The 24,303-nt window shown below is 37.4% G+C and overlaps 1 protein-coding gene across 2 annotated transcripts; it reads left to right on the top strand.

Moving 5' to 3' along the window:
• Positions 1-9,782: 9,782 nt before the first annotated feature.
• CYP7A1 (cytochrome P450 family 7 subfamily A member 1) lies at positions 9,783-23,661 on the top strand. Of its 2 annotated transcripts, XM_015145392.3 has the most exons (7): positions 9,783-9,851; positions 13,469-13,571; positions 15,118-15,358; positions 16,662-17,248; positions 18,830-18,960; positions 21,316-21,491; positions 22,053-23,655. In XM_015145392.3, the coding sequence occupies exons 2-7, from the start codon at positions 13,492-13,494 to the stop codon at positions 22,350-22,352; spliced, it is 1,515 nt and encodes a 504-aa protein (XP_015000878.3). In that variant the 5' UTR covers positions 9,783-9,851; positions 13,469-13,491; the 3' UTR covers positions 22,353-23,655.
• Positions 23,662-24,303: the final 642 nt, after the last annotated feature.

Here is a 24,303-nt window from a genome sequence, read left to right as displayed (position 1 = left end):
GTCAGAACAAAATCCCCTCTGTTCCCCAGTAGATTCTCATTTTAAAATACTGTTGCTGCACCTTGTAGCACTATTAAAAACTGGTTCCAGCTAACAGCACCAAATGCTGGTGAGGATGTGGAACAATGAGAACTTGCATTTATTGCTGGTGGGACTGAGAAATGGTACAGCCACTTTGGAAGACGATTTGGCAATATATTACAGAGGTATATATAGTCTGCCATACAAGCTAATAATAGTGTTCCAAGGTTTTTTCCCAAATGAATTGAAAACTTAATGTTAACATGAAAACCTGCACAGAAATTTTTATAGCAACTTTTTTCTTAATTGCTGAAAGGTGGATACAACCAAGATGTCCTTCAACAGATAAATGAATAAAAAAATTATGGTAAATCCATACATCTAAATATCATTCAATGATTAAAAAAATGAACTATCACACCATGAAAAGACGTGCAAAAAGTCTTCAGTGAGTATTATAAGTGAAATCCAGACTAAAGCCAGGCTGAAAAAGTTACACACTGTATGATTCAACTATACAGCATTCTGGAAAAGGCAAAGCTATAGATAGTAAAAAGGTCAATGGCTTCCAGGGGTTTAGAGGGGAGAGAATAATGAATAGGTGGAACAAAGGAAGTTTTTATAACAGTAGAACTATTTTCTGTATAGTACTGAAATGGTAGGTACATGACATTATGCATTTGTCAAAACCCATAGGACTATACAAGGAGTGAACTTCAATATAAATAATGGACTTATTTAATAATATTGTGTCAACTGTAACAAATGTTACATACCAAAGAAAAATGTTAATAATAGGAGAAACTGGGGGTAATGGGTTTATGGGAAGTCTCTATACTTCCTGTTCAATTTTTCTGTAAACCTAAAATGGTTCCAAAAAATAAAATCTATTAATTTAAAAAAACCCAACTGATTCCACACAGCCAGATGACTCTCTGCTGTGATGGTGCTGCTTGTCTGAATCCCTGTGCAAGCAGCAGGATGTGTTAGACTTGGTATTTTATTATACAATAAAATTATTATGTTGGTTTTTATAATTTTTATATTCACATACCTAGCTATTTTTTTTAACTAGGTATTCACATACCTAGTTATTATATTGGCTTTTACAATTTTTATATTCACATACCTAGTTTTTTTTTTAATAAAAAAAAAAGCTTGACTGCCTTCTCTGGGGGCTGGATCTCAGAAACTCTTTCTGCTTCAGTCATATACTTTGACCAGACCCTACTCTTGACCACAAATATTCAAGCCTTCCTATTGAATCACCGACCTCAGTAGATTCCCTTTTCTCTCATGGTGAATTTTTTTCCCTGTCAGTTGACATAGGACCATTTAAATCTCATCAAAGAGAAATTATACAAATAGTAGGAGAAATCAATCTATCTTCAAGAGATAAAGCATTCGGCAGATCCAAACTCAGAGATGACCCAGATGTTGGAATTGACAGACAGTGAATTTAAGATAACCATGATTAGTATGTTAAAGCAGCAATTTCCAACCTTTTTGGCACCAGGGGCTGGTTTTGTGGTAAACAATTTTTCCACGGACTGGGGGAAGGATGGGGGATGGTTTTGGGATGAAACCATTCCACCTCACATCATCAGGCATTAGTTAGAGTCTCATAAGGAGCACACAACCCAGATCCCTCACATGCACAGTTCACAATATGGTTCATACTCCTAGGAGAATCTAATGCCTCTGCTGGTCTGACAGGAGGCAGAACTCGGGCAGTAATGCTCCCTCACCCGCCATTCACCTCCTGCTGTGTGGCCCAGTTCCTAAAAAGCCACAGACTGGTACCAATCCGCAGCCTGGGGTTGGGGACCCCTTTGTTAAAGTATCCAGTGGAATAGGTGGAAAGTTGGCATTAACAGATGAGGAATTTTATTAGAAATGCAGAAACTAAAAAACAGAGTTAAGTGAAAATGCTAGAAATAGAAAACATGGGTGCAGAGGTGAAGAATTCGTTCAAGCTTACTAGCAAACTGGAAACTTCAGAAGAAAGAATCACCAAGCTTGAAAATAAGTAAATAGGAATCAAATTTAAACATAAATAGAAAAAAGAGAGAGAGATATCAGCTGTGGGATAATAGCAACTGTCTAACATGCATGTAATTGGTGTTCCAGAAGAAGAGAGTGAAGTAAAAGAATATTTGAAGAGATGATGAACAAGAATTATCCAAAATCAATAAAGGAAAACCAAAAATTAAAAATAAAAACCCTAAAATATCATTGTAAAACCAATGAGAAGCAAAGTTAAAGGAAAAACCTTGAAGGCAGCCAGAGGAGAAAAAAATATTATGTATAGATCCAGCACGCACCCTGGCAAAACAATCATATGTTCAGTAGGAGTCAAGTAGTAGCCATCACTGTCAATCTGACCCACTGCTGGGTTTGTCATGTTCCTCTACATAGTATGGAAATAGGAAAACTCCTGTAGGCTAGTTCTGGTATCTCTAGGTCTGAGCTTCTCCAGGATCTTGTCCCTTAACAGTGTTGCCATCTTGTTTTGTATCGGAGTCGTGGCTTACAACAATAAAATAGAGTCTTTCCCAAGCCTGGGTTTTGCTGGCTTTCAAATGTGGCAAATGGGATCTGGTTGTGTGAACTGGGTTTCTGTAGAACTTTCTAGGATTCTCATTCATGATTCTATCACTAAAGGTTATGGCTACCTCCTCATGTTCACTTACACTAAGGGTTATGGCTGCCTCCTCATGTTCACTTAACTACAGAGGATGTGTCAATGTACATAATTGTCCACTAGAGGGTGATATGCACATTAGCTTCTTTAAGCATGACACTACCAAATTTCTAGCACAAACATAATTTGTACCTTTGGAAATGAACGAAATGAATGAACTCTAGAACAACAAGTATTTACCTTATTTTCATATTACTTAGGATTTGTGCTATGATTGCAATATATTTAATATTTTCCGGATATGCTTATAATAGGGGAAAAGGCAAACAAATGTAAGACAAAAAGTGTTGCTAGAGAAAAAAAGGACATTCTATAATTATCAAAGCATTAATCTATCAAGAAGTTATAACAATTATAAGCATATACGTACCTAACAACAGATTCCCAAAATACGTGAAGCAAAATTGACAGAATTTCAGGGTGAAATAAGCAATTTAATAATGATAATTGGATACTTCAGTATCTCACCTTTAATAATGGATAGAACAGGCCAGGTATGGTGGCTCATGCCTGTAATCCCAGCACTTTTGGAGGCTGAGGTGGGCAGATCACATGAGGCCAGGAGTTTGAGACCAGATTGCCCAACATGGTGAAACTATGTCTTTACTAAAAGTACAAAAATTAGCTGGGTGTGGTGGTGCATGTCTATAATCCCAGCTACCCAGGAGGCTGAAGCACAAGAATCACTTGAACCCAGGAGGCAGGGATTGCAGTGAACTGAGATCATGCCGCTGTACTCCAGCATGGGCAACAGAAGGAGACTCTGTCTCAAAAAAATACAATACAATACAATACAATAAAATAATAATAAAGAATTTTTTAATTGGGAAATTTATAAATATGTGGAAATTAAAAAACGTAACTCCTAAATAACCAATGAGTCAAAGAAAAAAATCACAAAGGAAATTGGAAAATACTTGGAGATAAATAAACTAAAAATGCAACAAATCCAAACTTATGAGATGCCACCAAAACGGTGCTTGCAGGGAAACTTATAACTGAAATGCCTGTATTAAAATAGAAGAAAGATCTCAAATTAATAACCTAGCCTTTCACCTTGAGAACCTGGAAAAATAAGAGTGAGATAAACTCAAAGCAAGCAAGAAGAAGGAATGAATAAAAATCAGAGCAGAAATGAAGGAGTGAAATAGAAGAATAATAGATACAGTCAACAAAACCAAAAGCTAATTACTTGAAAATATCAACAACATTGACACACCTTCACCTAATCTGAAATGAGAGGGGGACTCAAATTATTAAAATTAAGAATAAAAGAGGGTTTATTATTACTACTGACCTTACCCAAATAAAAAGTATTATAAGGAAATGCTAAAAACAGTTGTATGCAAACAAATCGGATATCGTAGATAGATTAAATACATTTCAGAAAGACACAAACTATCAAAATTAACTCAAAGGGAAATAAAAAAACTCAGTAGATGTATAACCAAAAATATTAAAATAGAATTTTAAAAAACCCTACAAAGACAGCTTCAGAACTAGATAGCTTCACTGGTCAATTCCACCAAACATTCAAAGAAGAGAGAACAGGCCGGGCACAGTGGCTCACGTCTGTAATCCCAACACTTTGGGAGGCCGAGGCGGGCGGATCACCTGAGGTCAGGAGTTCGAGACCAACCTAACCAAAAAAAAAAAAGAAGAAGAGAGAACACTAATCCTTTGTAAATTCATCCAAAAACTGGAAGAGGAGGGACTACTTCTCAGCTCATTCTATCAACCCATTATTATCTGATATTCAAATGAGACCAAGATATTACAAATAAAATTAACTATAGACTAATATTCTTTATGAACATAATGCAAAAATCTTTGACAAAATACTAGCAAACCAAATCTGGCAACATATAAAAGCATCATACACCAGGACTAAATGAGATTTACCCCAAAATGCAAGGATGTTTTAACGTACAAAAAATCAAACAATGAATTACACCATGTTAAAACAATAAGGAAAAAACCCACTTTATTTTCTCAGTAGATGCAGAACGAGCATTTGACAAAAAATCAACACCCTTTCCTGATAAAACACTAAATAAACTAGATAAGGAAGAGAATTACCTCAACATAATTGAAGGAAATCTGTGAAAAACCCACAGCTAATAACTTAATGGTAAAAGACTGAAAGCTTTTCCTCTAAGACCAGGAATAACACAAGGACATCTGCTCTTACCACTTCTATTCAACATTGTACTGGAAGTTATATCTAAGGCAATCAAGCAAGAAAAAGAAATAAAAGGAAAATAAAATTATCTTTATTTTCAGAAAACCTAATTTTACATATCAAAAATTCAAAGGAATCCACAAAAAAACTTATAGAGCTAATAAACAAGTTCACCAAAGTTGTAGGATGTAAAATCAACATCCAAAAATTAGTTTGTTTCTATACAGTAGCAATGAAAAATCTATAAATAGGTAAGAAAAACAATTCCATGTACAATAGCATAAATAAAAATGAGATACTTAGGAATAAATGTAACAAAAGAAGTACAAGACTTGTACACTGAAAACTACAAAACATCAATGAAATAAATTACAGAAGACCTCAATAAATACAAAGGCACCCATGTTTATGGATCAGAAAACAGTATTGTTAGGATGGTAATATTCTCTTTCCAAATTGATCTAGAGATTGAGTGCAATCCCTTTCAAAGCTCCAGTTTCCAGTTTTGCAGAGATTGACAAGCTGATCCTGAAATCCACATGGAAATGTAAAGTATCTATAATCCAGAATATTCAGGACAGTCTTGAAAAAAACACACTGGGCCAGGCTCAGTGGCTCACATCTGTAATGCCAGCACTTTGGGAGGCCAAGGCGGGTGGATCATGAGGTCAGGAGTTTGAGACCAGCCTGACCAACGTAGTGAAACCCCATCTCTACTAAAAATACAAAAATCGGCCAGGCATGGTGGTGTGCGCCTGTAATCCCAGGTACTCAGGAGGCTGACGCAGGAGAATTGCTTAAACCCGGAAGGTGGAGGTTGCAGTGAGCCGATATCTCACTGCACTCCAGCCTCGGAGACAAAGCGAGACTCTATCTAAAAAAATAAATAAATAAATAAATAAATTAAAAAAAAAAATGGGAGGACTTACAGTTTCAGATTTTGAAAGTTACTACCAGCTTATAATAATCAAAACTGGGTGTTACTGGCATAAGGATAGACATATAGATCAATCGAATGGAATTGAGAGTCCAGAAACAAACACATGCATTTATCAACTGATTTTCAATGAGAAAGTTAAGAGATTTCCATGGGGAAAAGAACAGGTTTACATGGTGCTCGGACAACTGGATATCCTCATGCAAAAGAATGAAGTTGGACTACTACCTCAGCTCCTATGCAAAAATTAACATAAAATGAATCAATGAACTAAGTGTAAGAACTGAAACTATAAAATGCTTAGAAGAAAACATAAGCATGCATCTTCATGACCTTGGATTAGACAGTGTTTTTTAGATATGGCACCAAAAGTCTAAGCAGCCAAAAAAAAAAAAATAGATAAATTGCACTTAATCAATGTTGAAAACTTTTGTGGCCAGGCTTGGTGGCTCACACCTGTAATCCCAACACTTTAGGAGGCCAAGATGGGCTGATCACTTGAGGTCAGGAGTTCGAGACCAGCCTGGCCAACACGGCAAATCCTCTACTAAACCTCTACTAAAAATACAAAAACTAGCTGGGCGTGGTGGCGTGCACCTGTAGTCCCAGCTACTCAGGAGACTGAGACGGGAGAATCACTTGAACCCAGGAGGCAGAGGTTGTAGTGAGCCAAGATTGCACCAGTGCACTCCAGCCTGGGCGACAAAGCAAGACTCCATCTCAAAAAATAATAATAATAAATAAAAAATAAAATGCATAAAAAGGCCGGGCACAGTGGCTCATGCCTGTAATCCCAGCACTTCGGGAGGCTGAAGTGAGTGGATCACTTGAGGTCTCAGGAGTTGGAGACCAGCCTGGCCTACATGGTGAAACTCCGTCTCTACTAAAAATACAAAAATCAGCCAGATATGGTGGTATGTGCCTGCACTCCCAGCTACTTGGGAGGCTGAGGCAGGAGAATCGCTTGAACCGGGAGGTGGAGGTTGCAGTGAGCAAAGATCGCGCCACTACACTCCAGACTGCATGACAGAGCAAGACACCGTCTCAAAAACATACATACATACATAAATTTAAAAAAACTTTTCTACATCCAAGGACAGTAGCAAGAAAGTGCAAAGACAACCCACGGGATGGGAGAAAATATTTAAAAGTCTTATCTGATAAGGGTCTAATTGCCTGGAATAATCTTACAACTCAACAATGAAAGAGACAGAAACCCAGTTTAACAAAATAAGGAAAGGACTTGAATAGACATTTCTCTAAAGGGGATTTACAAATGGCCAATAAACACATGAAAAGATTTTTAATATCATTAGTTATTAGGGAAATGTAAATCAAGGCCACAATGAGATACCACCTTCCACCCTCTAGGATGGCTATAATTTAAAAAACAGAAAATAATAAGTGTTGACAAACAATATGAAGAAATCTGAACCCTCTTTCTTCATTCATGGGAAAGTAAAATGGTTCAGTCATTCTGGAAACCAGTTTGGCAGTTCCTCAAAAAGTTAAATATAGTTACCATAAGATAGGCAAGTACACCCTTAACTACATACTTGGAAAATTTAAAACATACTTTTACACAAAAACCTGTCTGCAAATGTTCACAGCAGCCCTATTAATAGTAAGTAAAAAGTGAAAACAACCCAAATGTCCATTAATTGATTAGTAAATAAAATGTCCTATATCCTTATAGTGAAATATTATTCAGCCATATAAAGGAATGAAATACTGATAAATACTACAATGTAGGTGAGCCTTGAGAATATTATGCTAAATAAAAGAAGTCAGATGCAAATATGTATATATAATAGTATTATATCATTTATATGAAATGTCTAGCACAGGCAAATCTATAGAGACAGAGAGTGTATTGGTGATTGCCAATATACTCTCTGTGGTGGATAGTGGCTGCAAATGGTTATAGAATTTCTTGTGGGGATAATGAAAATATTCTGAAATTGGATAGGGGTGATGGTCACACAATCTTTGAATATGCTAGAAATTTTGAATTGTACTCTTTAAAGGGGTGAATATTATGGTACTTGAATTTTATCTCAAGAAAAATGAATAAAAAGTAACAAAATCATTGAAAATATCTGATGGCATAGGGTTTGTGGGGTAACTGGCATTCCACAGTGATTTTCAAAGGGCTTGTGCTATTTTCATTTTGCTTTGTTTCAGTTATGGAGCCCTTCCTTGAAACGAACTTCATACTACAGTCCCCTTTCATGAAGCAGAAGAGGGCAGTGGGCAGAGCCTCTCCTTTGGCTTTCTCCCCCACCACAACAGGGAGCCCTGGAGCTCTGGGAGAAAAACTCTGAAATATAAAGGGCATGCATGTGAGCTGTGGAGTCCCAGAGCCCTGGGTTTGCATCCTAGATCTGCAATTCCCATGAATTGAGTTTTGGGAAGCTGCTGAAACTCTGACCTCCTGTTTTCTCATAGTACTATTGTAAGGGTTAAATGAGACAATGTATGTGAAGACCCTGGCCCCATAGTAGAGGCTCTGCCACACATTTCAGTGATACTTTCATCACGTATTTCCAAAAACGTTTTCACATTTTCTTAAAATGTCACAAAGAAGACAACAGAACTTACTTGCCTTTTACAACAGAACAAATGGAGCAAGTCAGAGGTTAAGGTGCTAACATTCTTCGTGGTTCCTCACCACCTTTTGTTCTGTTAGCCTATAAGGAAAAGTCTTCTCCTTTCTCATCTCGTTATCTTCAGGGGAAAATAGTACTTCAGCAAGTGACCCAGTTCAAGAACATCTCCAGAGCCATTAGCATACAGAGGTTTGTTCTATTCTCTCTGTGCATCATCTCTAAGCACCTCAGCCTTCTCTCCTAGGAGCTAGGGAACGTCAGAAAAGTGAAAGTAGTACCCCAGCTAATGAACTGCCCTGTGCTGGTCTGAGAAGACAAGCCCAGCTTCCTCTATGGCTCAAGATTTGGTTTCCTTCAATATGTCCTTTTGGAAATATTTCCATGAGATTGGAGAGATAAAAGGAGCCAGGATTGCTCACATTCAGGAAAAAAAAACTCCTCTATCTTTTTCTCTCTCCCTCTTTCTCTCCCTCACCCTGACTGCCCTCTTCTCTCTCTCTCTCTTTCCCTGAGCTGGCAAGGTTAACTGGTCACAGCAAGTCCGATGAACCAGTTGGACTTCTTGGACTGAGTTTCAGAAGGCTGAGATGGGGATGAAACTTATCACAAAAGTAAAGGAACCCCTTAGCCTTCTTTGATTCCAGGCCCCCAAACCTGTCTTCCACTTGGGTGAATGGAGTTCTTCCTGTGCTACAGCACGGCATAGTAGGGGCTGCCCTGGGCTTGGAGTCAGAGCTTCACCACATTCAGTCATCTGTACATTGAGGCATCAGTGCCTGCTTCATGGTGCTACCCTGTGGATTAAATGAAGAGAGTTTTTGACGATCTTGACACTGAATATTGATGCATTGGCCAGACTTTTTCTGATAGTAAAAAATGGTGGTTTCTTGTCAGAAATCAAATCAATATATTTGTTCTCCTGTTGATTAGCTGTGTCCCCAGAGGGTAGAGACTGCCTGTCTTATTTATCTCTCTATCTCCAGCACTTAAAAGGTGCCTTGCACAAAGTACATATTAAGTTCATACGAATGAATGAATGAAATGCATATGATTTATTCATACCCAGTTGGTTGTGTGTTTACCCTTTCCTAAACCTGTAATCAGGTGGCCTTGGATTCCCCTGTACTTCTTGTGCAGTACTGTGCTGTAAAGGTGGACTATCACACTTCAATTCAGAGCAATCTGGGCTTGAATCCTGAATTTGCCAGTTTATTAACTACAGCAAACATTTTTGAGCATACATTGTGCCAGGTGCTAGGCTAACAGACATGTCTTACATGTCTGTCTTACAGACATTGTCTTACTTCATCTTAATATCTATGAGTCATGCACTATAATCATCCCTGTTTTACAGATAAGAAAGCAAAGACTTGGAGAGGAAAAGCATCTTGTTGAAAGGTAAATACTTAATGGCCAAGCCAACATACAAATCTAGATTTAATCGCAGTTTCCTCTTCATTGACCATTTGAACTAATTCAAGCTATGTAACATTTTCCACTGAACCTTCTTGCCTCTATTTCCTCATCTTTAACATGGTCAAAATACCCATCCTGCCCAAGTTAGTCATTTCATTAAAGTAGAAAAATACATGAGAAGCTTTTAAAATGTGAAAACTTCAAAATGAATGTAAAAGTTATGATTCTTTTAGAATGTGTCAACAGCTTCTTATTCTCTAGTCCTGCTAGGCATTTACAATCTCAAAAGCATGTATTTAAAATGCAAAACTGTATTTGTATTTGCCATAACTGGTTTCATTCCCTATGGCTTCATGAAAATGTGGCTCGAATGTGATTATGAAAGCCCCATATTAATCACGACAAGACTTCACCAGCCCATTCCACAATAGACTCCCATTACTTTGCCATTTTCCCCATGGTCTTGGGGATTAACATTCAGCTCCTTGTTACTTATGCAAATTTCTGCAGCTGGCTTGAATTTCTCCTCAGAAAATGGGATTTTCTTTTCTATCGCATTATCAGGCTACAAATTTTCCAAACTTTTATGCTCTGCTTCCCTTATAAAACTGAATACCTGGCCAGGTGCGGTGGCTAACACCTATGATCCCAGCACTTTGGGAGACTGAAGTGGGCGAATCATGAGGTCAGGAGTTTGAGACTAGGCTGGCCAACATGGTGAAACCCCATCTCTACTAAAAATACAAAAAGTTAGCTGGGCATAGTCGTGGGTGCCTTTAATCCCAGCTACTCGGGACACTGAGGCAGGAGAATCACTTGAACCCAGGAGGCAGAGGTTGCAGTGAGTCGAGATCGCACCACTGCACTCCAGCCCTGGCAACAGAGTAAGACTCCATCTCAAAACAACAACAACAACAACAACAACACACCTGAATGCCTTCAACAGCACCCAAGTTACTTCTTGAATGCTTTGCTGCTTAGAAATTTCTTCTGCCAGATACCCTAAATCATCTCTTTTAGGTTCAAAGTTCCACAAAGCTCTAGGGCAGGGGCAAAATGCTGCCAGTCTCTTTATGAAAACATAACAAGAGTCGCCCTTGCTCTAGTTCCCAAAAAGTTCCTCATCTCCATCTGAGACCACCCCAGCCTAGATTTCATTGTCCATATCATTATCAGCATTTTGGTCAAAGCCATTCAACAGGCCTCTAGGGAATTCCAAACTTGGTCACATTTTCCTGTCTTCTTCTGAGCCCTCCAAACTGTTCCAGCCCCTTTGCCTGTTACCCAGTTCCAAAGTCACTTCCATATTTTTGGTTATCTTTTCAGCAGTGCCCCACTCTACTGGTACCAGTTTACTGTATTATTCCATTTTCATGCTGCTGATAAAGACATACCTGAAACTGGACAATTTACGAAAGAAAGAGGTTTATTGGACTTACAATTCTGCATCGCTTGGGAGGCCTCACAATCATAGTGGAAGGAGAAAGGCACGTCTCACATGGCAGCAGACAAGAAAAGAGCTTGTGCAGGGAAACTCCTCTTTTTAAAACCATAAGATCTCATGAGATTTATTCATTATCATGACAACAGCGCAGGAAAGACCTGCACCCATAATTCAATCACCTCCTACCAGGTTCCTCCCACAACACGTGAGAATTCAAGATGAGATTTGGATGAGGACACAACCAAACCATGTCACACTACCATGCTTGACTTCCTTTCCATTTTTGTATGTTTGCTTGTTCTTCATTTGTCTGAGAAGTGACTCTAAAGGGCTGTATTATTTGGGTTTTAGACTGGCATTTTATCTGACTGGGATACCTTGCTGTGATTGGCCATGTATAAGGTCAGCTTTTTTATAAGCGATATTTTTAAAAGATGTATTAAGTTTTTAAAAATCCATCTGTCTAAATAATATGCACAAAGCCCCCCAAAAACCTAGATTCTAAGAAAAATCTATGTACTGCCATATAATGATTGATATTAATAATTATGGTGATAAATTACACACACAAAATGTGTGATCTCTGTTTAAACAGGCAAAAACAAAAAACCCATGAAATAAACCTATGGAGTCTATAGCCAAAACTGGAAACAACCCACATATCCATCAATAGGAAATCAGTTAAATAAATTATAGTACATTTATCCAATGGAAGATGAAGCACATATTCAAAATTATTTATACATATGTATATACACATGTATAAATATATAGAGAGAATACTGTGTGTACATATATATATATATATATATACACTTGTGTGGGTATGTGTACATATATACACACACACAATACTCTTGCCTACCTTCTTGTCTTTTGTCTTAACTGTGAACTTGCATTCACTCTGCTTCAGTAGGATACTCCCTTCCTTTTGGTTCTTAGACTCAGCACATTGATCCTTGACTCAGGACATTGCATTTGCTGCTTCCTCTTCCTGGAATATCCTTCCTTCTGATACTCACATGAGCAGTCTCTTCTTGTTATTCAGATCTCAAATGTCACATCTTCAGAGAGCCCATCTCTGATCATCATATCTAAAGTTGTCCTCATTCCCCCCTAGCTTTCTATACCATGTTTTTTTTTTTTCATAACATGTATTTTATTACTCCTTTCTCCATTGGAATAGAGTCTCCATTAGATTAGGAAACCTGCCTATCTTGTTAACGCCTGTAACTAGAATACTTTTGAAGAGTTCTTGGCATGTAATAAATGTTCAACTAATATTTTTGTGTACACAGAAATAAAGTTTGGAAGAACATATGCCAAATAGTTAATAGTGGTTACTTCTGAGTAGAGGAGTAGCGTGGTAGGTAAATTATTAATAGATGTTCACTTTCCACCAAGATATGTTTTAGTTAGTCTTAACTTACTTGAAATGAAATTTATTACTTTAATAATTAGAAAAATTGATAAACATTTTAATTACAAGAATGATAAATAAAATTTTGATGCTTCCAATAAGCTATATTTATCAAGAGGATGCACTTATGTAGAATACTCTCTTGAGGATGTTAGGTAAGTAACATGTTACTATATGTGGTAAAATATCTATGATTTTATAAAAGCACTGAACACGAAGCAACAGAAATGTTTTTCCCAGTCTCTTTCCTCCGAACTTGATCAGCATCTCTCTGGCAAAGCACCTAAATTAATTCTTCTTTAAAAGTTAACAAGACCAAATTATAAGCTTGATGAATAACTCATTCTTATTTTTCTTTATTATATTTTACGTATTTATTAGCTATGCCCATCTTAAACAGGTTTATTTGTTCTTTTTACACATACCAAACTCGTAATATTAGCTGCTGTCCCCAGGTCCGAATGTTAAGTCAACATATATTTGAGAGACCTTCAACTTATCAAGTATTGCAGGTCTCTGATTGCTTTGGAACCACTTCTGATACCTGTGGACTTAGTTCAAGGCCAGTTGTTACCACTTTTTTTTTTTTCTAATAGAATGAACAAATGGCTAATTGTTTGCTTTGGTCAACAAGCTCAAGTTAATGGATCTGGGTACTATGTATATAAAAAAACCTAGCTTGAGTCTCTTTTCAGTGACATCTTTGCCTTTCTAATCAGAGATTTTCTTCCTCAGAGATTTTGGCCTAGATTTGCAAAATGATGACCATATCTTTGATTTGGGGGATTGCTATAGCAGCATGCTGTTGTCTATGGCTTATTCTTGGAATAAGGAGAAGGTAAGGAATGTTTTATCTTTAAATTGCTCTTTAATTCATCCATTTAATTTTTTTTTACCTTCATTGTTATACAGTAAATTTGGTTTTCTATACTTACACATATTAGCATTATCTTCCTTATTTTTTTAGTGAAAATTTTGATTTGAATTTTTAAAGTAATATCTTTTTTACTATATCTAACAAAATATATGATGACAACTTCCTTTTTTAGTATTGGCATATACCAATGGTAATGTATAAATGTATATTGGTGTTAAACATAACCGACAGAAATTTTATAAGGTCTCCATGTACATTTATATATATATCTAAAGACGAAGCCCAAATTAGTAAGGATACAAGTAGCAAGTGGGAATCTACGTGGAAAGGATTGCTTTCTCTCACATGGCTTCAATAGATACTCTTATTAAATAAATGTTCTCTTTTAAGCTCATTCTTGTGCATCATATAGACTCTGCCTAAGCCTAGACTATAGCATAGACCTGAGCTGATCATTCTATTTCTGTTTTTAAATCAATGTTAATCAACTCTGGTGAATTGGGAAAGTCTGCTGAGTGTATGTGACATTGATTTCATTTATTTACAACTGGTTCAAGAATGCAAGAAAAACAAATACAGTCAGATCCAGAACCATAGTTTATTTAACTTCTAATTGGCTCAAGGAGTAATTGTGGGGAGGCATGTAGATATTCTCTGCTATGTCAATCTCAAAAAGAGAAAATCACCCTGAGCATATTTCAACTTTGTAGATTGCTATGTGTTTTCTGCCTTTTGCAGTTTCTTTCAGGCCTGATAGTTTTTACTTTTAATTAAACTACTTATCTTCAAACTCAGAAAAGAAAAGTTATTACTTTATACTGTATTATTCTATCAAGAGGTACAGAAGTTTATGTTGGAAAATAAGTTTACATTTTCTAATAGAAACATTTTAAAGGAGCACTGAATTACAATAGATGATTCTGTCAGTGTTTATCTTACTCAATTTCATTTTATAATAAGGTAATTTCTCACATGAGATTCTTCTTCTCTGAAACCATCCTTACAGAATAATAATATCTCTAAACTAGGAAGATTTTGAAAATCTCAGTTCTGAAATCCTCTCTTATTCAGTGATCTATGTCTTTAAAGAAAATAATCAAAAGAAACATTTTGAGATATTTAGAAAAATGATGCTTAGCAAAATTATAAACACTAGATGTAGTTTTGTTTCCGCACTGACAGCAAGAATCTCGTTGGCCTTGTAAATCCTTTAGCCTGAATCATAGGGAAAAGTGACGAGCACACAGTAGACGGGTGCTTGTTGAATGTACATATGGATGGATGCATAAATGGATAGATTTAGTAATCCTTTCCACCAACATATCATGTTACTAGGTTAATATAACCTATTTTCGTAGTAAAAGAGCGGAGCCCATCCAACAAAAGAAATATCTATAAACTATAGGGTTTTAAAGTTTGAAGTCAGCGGGAAGAATTTTTAAACCTGATGTAAGTAAAAACCCAAATATGTAATCATCCATGTCTATCATACATTTGTTTCTGACAGGCAAACGGGTGAACCACCTCTAGAGAATGGGTTGATTCCATACCTGGGCTGTGCGCTGCAATTTGGTGCCAATCCTCTTGAGTTCCTCAGAGCAAATCAAAGGAAACATGGTCATGTTTTTACCTGCAAACTAATGGGAAAATATGTCCATTTCATCACAAATCCCTTGTCATACCATAAGGTGTTGTGCCATGGAAAATACTTTGATTGGAAAAAATTTCACTTTGCTACTTCTGCGAAGGTAAGCAGTTTTACATTTATATACCATTCTGTTTGTCTTCTACCTTTTTATGTGCTGGTCTATTTAGAATTTTTGATGTACTTAGATTTTACGATAAAGGTGTTGAAGAGAGTTATCCTTATGTGGAGATTCTTAGAAACATAAATAAATTAAATTATACATAGCTTCGTAGTAACAATCATTTAGAAAGTCAAAATAGGTATAAATGTGTCATTTGTTGACAAGTTAATGAGGGTGAAATATACACTAAATGCTCTACTGAGACAGGTGGCACTGTATGAATAAGAGAGAGAAAAATTCATCACATCAGCAGTGTCTATGAAAGAGTGCAAGTGATGGAAACCTAACATTCAACAGTTGTCTTGCCACACTTGTGCCACACAGTGTTTCATTTTGTTAAGGAATTGGCAAGATATTTTAACATCATTTAGATGTAATAAAAGAAGCTCTGTTGCTAAGAAAAAAAAAACTAGTAACTACTTACTGCAAATAAATATTAGCTTTGGTCTTTGTGACTAAGTAGCTTAAAGTTTGGTTAAAATACATCTACAGAGACGGGCGGATCACGAGCTCACAAGATCAAGACCATCCTGGCTAACATGGTGAAACCCCGTCTCTACTAAAAAATACAAAAAACTAGCCGGGCGAGGTGGCGGGCGCCTGTAGTCCCAGCTACTCGGGAGGCTGAGGCAGGAGAATGGTGTGAACCCAGGAGGCGGAGCTTGCCGTGAGCTGAGATCCTGCCACTGCCCTCCAGCCTGGGAGACAGAGCGAGACTCCGTCTCAAAAAAAAAAAAAAAAAAAAAAAAAACATCTACAGCTGGACGCAATGGAACACACCTGTAGTCCCTGCGACTTGAGAGGCTGAGGCAGGAGGATCGCTTGAGCCCAGGAGTTTGAGGCTGCAGTGAGCTATAATTGTGTCACTTCACTCCAGCCTGGGCAACAATGTGAGACCCCATCTCTAAAAGAAAAGGAAATCTACAAATAATATAAAAGATAACTAATGATTTTAAAACATTGTCAATAAGTTTATGTGCAATAGATGTAAATAAGTGCAGTAGCATAAGAGATAAGACATAGATGACTTGAGTGATCCAGGGGAGTGCCACTGAACTTGGCTTTAAAGGAAAGGTACAATTTGGCCATTTATTTGTAAAGTGCTATGAAATTGTACAAGCGAAAGCCAATTTCCTGTTTTTAAGAAGTAAGGAACTATGAAAGTATCTAATCCGTTTTTCAGTCATTTACTATGACTAGGTCAGGTTTAATTTCTTTTTCTGCATGTTTTATTTGCTGTCAGGCTTTTGGGCACAGAAGCATTGACCCAAAGGATGGAAATACCACTGAAAACATAAACAACACTTTCATCAAAACCCTGCAGGGCAATGCCTTGAATTCCCTCACGGAAAGCATGATGGAAAACCTCCAACGTATCATGAGACCTCCAGTCTTCTCTAACTCAAAGACCGCTGCCTGGGTGACAGAAGGGATGTATTCCTTCTGCTACCGAGTGATGTTTGAAGCTGGGTATTTAACTATCTTTGGCAGGGATCTTACAAGGCAAGACACACAGAAAGCACATATTCTAAACAATCTTGACAACTTCAAGCAGTTCGACAAAGTCTTTCCAGCCCTGGTAGCAGGCCTCCCCATTCACATGTTCAGGACCGCGCACAGTGCCCGGGAGAAACTGGCAGAGAGCTTGAGGCACGAGAACCTCCAAAAGAGGGAAAGCGTCTCAGAACTGATCAGACTGCGCATGTTTCTCAATGACACTTTGTCCACCTTTGATGACCTGGAGAAGGCCAAGACGCATCTCGTGGTCCTCTGGGCATCGCAAGCAAACACCATTCCAGCGACTTTCTGGAGTTTATTTCAAATGATTAGGTGACTAACACCATATCCATTTCTTTTTTTATTTTATTTTAGTAGAACGTAGACATTAAACCATTTTAACTTTAAGAAAAAAAGCCTTATAGTACTTTCTCGTGCCATCAATCAAGAACGTAGCACTAATGCGTGTTAGTGTTTAACATGTTTGAGTTCATTCAGTCCTCACAAAACATAGGCAGCTATGACTGGTAAAAGTGTTTTATAGAAACAAAGGCAGTCCCAGAGAAAGAGATGTCACCCCAAGTCACAGAGCTTGTATGTGCTCGTGTTGGAGTCAATTCAGGCTGCCTGGTCCAGAGCCCTCACTCTTAACCCCATACTGTTCTTCACGACACCAACTTAAGTCCATAATGCAGTTTTCATAACCATAAAAATGTATTTAAGTGATTACTGATTTAATCAGGGCAGTGACTATGCCTTATTTATTTGTTCATTCACAGTTTATTTTCACTCAATTAGGAATTGCTGTTCTTCTGTTTTTGACCAAGTATGAGAGCTATGAATCAATCATAATCAATTTTTATTGATAAGAGACTTAGCTAGGTTTTGCTTTTTAAAACTGTATGTAACAGGAAAAAAAAAACTGTAATAACATATGTTTTACATAACATGATTTCTCTCCAAAGTGTTAATCTTTTGGGAATTTGAAATTAGAATGGTCTATTATTGAATTATTCCAATTAAATTGGATATTTAGTATCATGTCGACACAAAATTGCTATTCCATAGGATTGGGAATGCCAGATTTCTATTGATAGCTGATGACTTTAGGTCTTATAAAATATTTTAAAACTTAATTTCAGATGTGAGAACTTATTACTAATTTGTCACAAATGTTGACTATCTTCCAAAGTTATTACTTGAGAAAGCACATCCAGAATAAACTCACATATTTACAGCAGGCATACAACATCAATTTAACATCATAAAGGAAATTGTAGCCATATTTTATGATAGTTTCACAAATACTTATCAGTCAAACATTTTGAGACTCAACTTACTGTAGTTTTGTTATGTAGCTCCCTAGCCATGTCTAATCCTTATTAGAAATACTTGTTTATAAAAGCCCTGACCAAAGTTTAACTTTTAGGTAGCAAGGCCTCCTTTTTTTATTATTCTTTTTTTTTTTGAGCCGGAGTCTTGCTCTGTCACCGAGGCTGGAGTGCAGTGGTGCAATCTGGGCTCACTGCAACCTCCACCTCCCGGGCTCAAGCAATTCTCCTGCCTCAGCCTCCTGAGTAGCTGGGATTACAGGATCCCACTGCTATGCCTGGCTAATTTTTGTATTTTTAGTAGAGACAGGGTTTCACCATGTTGGCCAGGCTGGTCTCAAACTCCTGACCTCATGATCCGCTCGCCTTGGCCTCCCAAAGTACTGGATTCTTACTAATATCCAAGGACATAAAACGCAATTACAAATGTAGTAAACGCAAACAGGACTATCCCTTTCTCTTCTCCCCTGATATCTTCACCATCTAGTTAAAAGGAGGGGGAAAGGCCCATTTGTTTGCAGATCTCAAAGTATGGAAAAAGTTTGTTTTCTGTACATACATTTTTTCTCTTAACTTTTAATAGGAACCCGGAAGCAATGAAAGCAGCCACTGAAGAAGTGAAAAGAACATTAGAGAATGCTGGTCAAAAAGTCAGCTTGGAAGGCAATCCCATTTGTTTGAGTCAAACACAACTGAATGACCTGCCAGTATTAGGTGGGTATACTTGTTATGTTGCGTTTCATTTTCCATGTCCTACTACTTTAACAATAATGACCAATATCAATTACATACTTACTGAATTCTAGGCATTAAGCTAAGTATTTCATATGAGTTTTCTTGGTTAATCCTCACAACAATCCTGTGACTTGGGACTGTTACTATTTATTTGTACCAAGTGAGGAAACTGACACCTAGAGGTTAAGCTGCAGCCAGGGTAGAATCAAATACATCATTATGTGGGATGCTGTTCTCTCAGCTACCACCCTGCACTGCCACACTATGTTTCTCTTATTCCTCTTACGGCTAATCTGATGGTTAATGGAAGTAAATTAGTCATTTTCATAAAATAAAGGAGAGAAAAGAACCACTAAGAAACCACAGTTACCTGCATGGATTGAGTGATGGATTTGAAGCTTCTTTGATTTTTCTTTGTTCTGCTTTTCTATATTTTATAGAAATCTAACAATATGATATTTTTAATTTAATTTATTATTTTTTTTTAAGACAAAGTCTCGTTCTGTTGCCCAGGCTGGAGTGCAATGGTGTGATCTTGGCTCACTACAACCTCTGCCTCCTGGGTTCAAACCATTCTCCTGCCTCGGCCTCCCAAGTAGCTAGGATTACAGGTGCACGCCACCACCCCTGGCTAATTTTTGTATTTTTAGTAGAGACTGGGTTTCACCATGTTGTCCAGACTGGTCTCGAACTCCTGACCTCAAGTGATCTGCCTGCCTTGGCCTCCCGAAGTGCTGGGATTACAGGCATGAGCCATTGCACCTGGCCAACAATATGATATGTTTATAGTAAGAAAGTTTTCTTTTTTTGGTTATTTTATTTAAGGAGGCAAGAAGCTTAGGTTCCTTGTTGGGTCTGACTTGGGAGACTTTGGACATGTCAGTTCTCTTTTGGGGGCCTTCCTTTTCTTATCTGTAAAATAAAATGCTAACATTCTGGGATTTTATACACAATCATGTGATGAGCACCCTAAAACATGACAGTTAAAGGATAAGTCTGAAAGGTCAGGCTGGACCTCTCGTGAGCTCTCTATATTTCAGCCATTTTCAGGTTGGTTCTTTTTGTCCCTTTATGCCTTTACTAGGCAGCAGGGATCGCCACACAACATCAGATAGTATATGGATAAAAATAGGTTCTTGTAAATGTTGAACTGAAGCTGCAGTAAACACCTAGAAAAAACATATGTATATATCAATGTTATCAGTATATTCAGTCTCAGAAGTCCTCAGCATATTAAATCTCAGAAGTGATAAACTTTGAATAATTTATATAAAAATGTATTACTGATTTTTCCAGTTTTATTAGATGATTACTTTCCTATAAAATGATGGAATTTTGTTTCCCAATTATGACCAGGATGATTATCTCTTAATCAAAAGATTATTATTAACTCAGAGGATCTGATTTAAAAATACATTCAAGCTGGGCATGGTGACTCACACCTGTAATCAAAGCACTTTTGGAGGCTGAGGTGGGCGCATCGCTTAAGCCTAGGAGCTCAAGAGCAGCCTGGCAACACAGCAAAACCCTGTCTCTACAAACAATAAAAAGAAGAAAATTAGCTGGGTATGGTGGCAGACGCCTATAGTCGCAGCTGCTTGGGAGGTTGAGGTGAGAGGATCACTTGAGCCTGGGAGGTTGAGGCTGTGGTGAGCCATGATCATGCCACTGCACTGCAGCCTGAGCAAGAGAATGAGACCCTGGCTAAAAACAAAAACAAAAATAAAAAAATTCAGACATAGTTGAATCATTGATAACAGCATCGTGGTAACAGAAAGAAAGTTTGGGAAATGTTTATCTGATCAGCTTCCCATACCCTGTTCATGTTACAGGACTACAGAACACTGTCACCACCCAGTCCCTTTGTTTTTTTTTTTGTTGTTGTTGTTGTTTTTTTTTGAGACGGAGTCTCGCTCTGTCGCCCAGGCTGGAGTACAGTGGCCGAATCTCAGCTCACTGCAAGCTCCGCCTCCCGGGTTCACGCCATTCTCCTGCCTCAGCCTCCGGAATAGCTGGGACTACAGGCGCCCGCCACCTCGCCCGGCTAGTTTTTTTTTTTTTTTGTATTTTTTAGTAGAGACGGGGTTTCACCGTGTTAGCCAGGATGGTCTCGATCTCCTGACCTCGTGATCCACCCGTCTCGGCCTCCCAAAGTGCTGGGATTACAGGCTTGAGCCACCGCGCCCGGCCCCCAGTCCCTTTGTGTTATGCACTGCCAGGCTGTCTGTAGTTCAGACTCTATATCATACGACCTTCAAACACTTGCTTTGTTCTTCTCTTCCTTCCTCCCTTCCTTCTTTCATTTTTTACCTTTTTTGCTTTTAAAATATTTAGAAAGCATAATCAAGGAATCACTGAGGCTTTCCAGTGCCTCCCTCAACATTCGGACAGCTAAGGAGGATTTCACTTTGCACCTTGAGGAAGGTTCCTACAACATCCGAAAAGATGACATCATAGCTCTTTACCCACAGTTAATGCACTTAGATCCAGAAATCTACCCAGACCCTTTGGTAAGTGCCTGCTCATTGAAGTTCAATATCCAGGTGATAGCTACCTAGATCTAAATAAAGAGGAATGGTAGAATTGATTTTATCATTGTAGTCATAGGGATTGTCCCCTTAATCGTGTTAAATATTCATATATTTTGGAAAATTTAGATAGTGGTCTGAATTTTTAATTTTTAGTCCAGGTATTTGTCATCACACAGTCTTTGCTAGATTATGTTTGCAGTCATGATAATAAACCTGCCACTTTTTTTTTTTTTCTTAAAAACACCTCCTCCCAAATCCAGGAAATTGGAGGCTAATATATTGATTCTTCCAGTTTCTTCTGGAAACGCTTCTCTCTCTAGCTCTGCCTAAGGAACTAATCGTTCAAGCACGATAGGAGGTGTCAGAAGGCCTCCTTAGCTCATTAAGCGTGTTACTTTCTGATTCAATGTGGAGTATTTGCTAAATCACTAATGGAGTAGATTTAAAAAGAAAATTACTCTTTGGAGCTTCCAGGTTGAGAAAGAGATAAATTTCTTTAAAACTAGCTTAAAGGCTGTTTTCTTTGTATTTTTATTGCAGATTTTTAAATATGATAGGTATCTTGATGAAAACGGGAAGACAAAGACTACCTTCTACTGTAATGGACTCAAATTAAAGTATTACTACATGCCCTTTGGATCAGGAGCTACAATATGCCCTGGAAGAGTGTTTGCTATCCACGAAATCAAGCAATTTTTGGTTTTGATGCTTTCTTATTTTGAACTGGAGCTTGTCGAGGGCCAAGATAAATGTCCGCCTTTGGACCAGTCCCGGGCAGGCTTGGGCATTTTGCCGCCATTATATGACATTGAGTTTAAATATAAATTCAAGCATTTGTGAATACGTGGCTGAAATAAGAGGACACTAGATGATATTACAGGACTGCAGAACACCATCACCACACAGTCCCTTTGGATAAATGCATTTAGTGGTGGTAGAAATGATTCACCAGGTCCAATGTTGTTCACCAATGCTTGCTTGTGAATCTTAATATTTTGGTGACAGTTTCCAGATGGTGTCGCAGACTGTGCTAGTGAAAAGAACTAGTTTCTAGGAGCACGATAATTTGTTTTCATCTGTATGAGTCCATGAATGTTCATATAGCCAGGGGTTGAAGTTTATTATTTTCAGAGGAAAACACCTTTTTTTTTTTTTTCCCCCAAAATGAAGATACACATTCCAGCCAGGTGTTGTAGCAGGCACCTGTAGTCTTAGCTACTCGAGAGGCCAAAGAAGGAGGATGGCTTGAGCCCAGGAGTTCAAGACTAGCCTGGACAGCTTAGTGAGACCCCGTCTCTAAAGAAAAGATATGTATTCTAATTGGCAGATTGTTTTTTCCTAAGGAAACTGCTTTATTTTTATAAAACTGCCCAACAATTATGAAACATGTTCAAATTCACGTTCTAGTGAAACTGCATTATTTTTTTACTAGATGTTGGGGTTCTTCAGGTGTGATCATATATCATAAAGGATATTTCAAATGATTATGATTAGTTATGTCTTTTAATAAAAAGGAAATACTTTTCAACTTTTTATATATCCAAAATTCAGAGCTTTAAAAATGATTATTTTGATTTCCCAAAAACACTAAAGGTGGTTTTAATATTTTCCCTTTATATTTTAACTTATTGTTGCTGAAAACTCTATGTCCAGCTTTAACTATCTTCTCTGTATTTTTATTTCATTTCATATTAATGAGAAGAGTTTTTTTCAGAGATTAAAAAAGGCAGTTTTTCTGTTATTGTTAAATACAAACTATCACTGAACAAATGTAGCTTTTATGTGATCTGTTTTAAAGTTAAAACCGGATGGAAATAGCCGTTTGAAAGCTTTGGTTATGAAACATGCGGAGTGTATTAAGTACGGCTTGACATTATGTTTTATTTAAATGCTTTTTATCGCTAAATGACTTGCAGATGAAAAAAAACTAAGGTGGCCTGAGAGTTTAAATGCTGTGTACAACAATGCTTTGATAATATATTTTAAGTATGAGTTATCAGCTATATGTCAATTGATATTTCTGTGCAGTATTTATATGTAAATTATATTTACCTTTTTGCTTATTTTACAAATATTAAGAAAGTATTCTAACATTTCATAATTTTGAAATGATTCATCTTTCAGAAATAAAAGTATGAATCTATGTGTATTTATTTATTTATTTAGAGACAGAGTCTCACCCTGTCACCAAGGCTGGAGTGCAGTGGTGCGATCTCAGCTCACTGTAACTGCCGCCTCCTCAGTTCAAGCAATTCTCATGCCTCAGCCTCCCGAGTAGCTGGGACTACAGGCATGTGCCCCCATGCCTGGCTAATTTTTATATTCTTAGTAGAGACGGGGTTTCACCATGTTGGCCAGGCTGGTCTCAAACTCCTAACCTCAGGGGATCTGCCCACCTCAGTCTCCCAAAGTGCTGTGATTACAGGCACAAGTCACTGCACCTGGCCGAATCTATGTGTTTTAAATTTTGAATTATTCAGAGTGTTTAAAACATTCACCCACTTACAAGCTAAACAACAACAGTTTTATTCAGGATTCATTCAAAATACTCATATATTCAAAATATTGCAAAAATATTCAATGTAATAATTTACTCAAAAATCTCCCTCATACTACATAAAATTTATTAGAAGTTTTCATCTTGCTATTTAATATTACCATAGATTTATCCCTTAAGTAGGTTATCTTTTATATTAAGAAAATTAAAGTCATTTAGATGTGGTTCAAGATTAACAAAAATCTATTTTATAGTGAACAGTTATAAACCAAATTTCTAATGTGGTTTCCTAAT

Source organism: Macaca mulatta, chromosome 8 (assembly GCF_049350105.2).
Source record: "Macaca mulatta isolate MMU2019108-1 chromosome 8, T2T-MMU8v2.0, whole genome shotgun sequence".
In the NCBI taxonomy this organism is placed as follows: Eukaryota; Metazoa; Chordata; class Mammalia; order Primates; family Cercopithecidae; genus Macaca; species Macaca mulatta.
The sequence above is the reverse complement of the archived record's forward strand: the minus strand, read 5'-3'. Positions and strand labels throughout refer to the sequence as shown.

Coding starts and splice junctions, on each gene's coding strand:
- CYP7A1 (XM_015145392.3), top strand. CDS start 13,492: ATGATGACCATATCTTTGATTTGGGGGATTGCTATAGCAGCATGCTGT. Junction 15,359..16,661: donor ACTTTGCTACTTCTGCGAAG/GTAAGCAGTTTT, acceptor ATTTGCTGTCAG/GCTTTTGGGCACAGAAGCAT. Junction 18,961..21,315: donor GAATGACCTGCCAGTATTAG/GTGGGTATACTT, acceptor TAAAATATTTAG/AAAGCATAATCAAGGAATCA.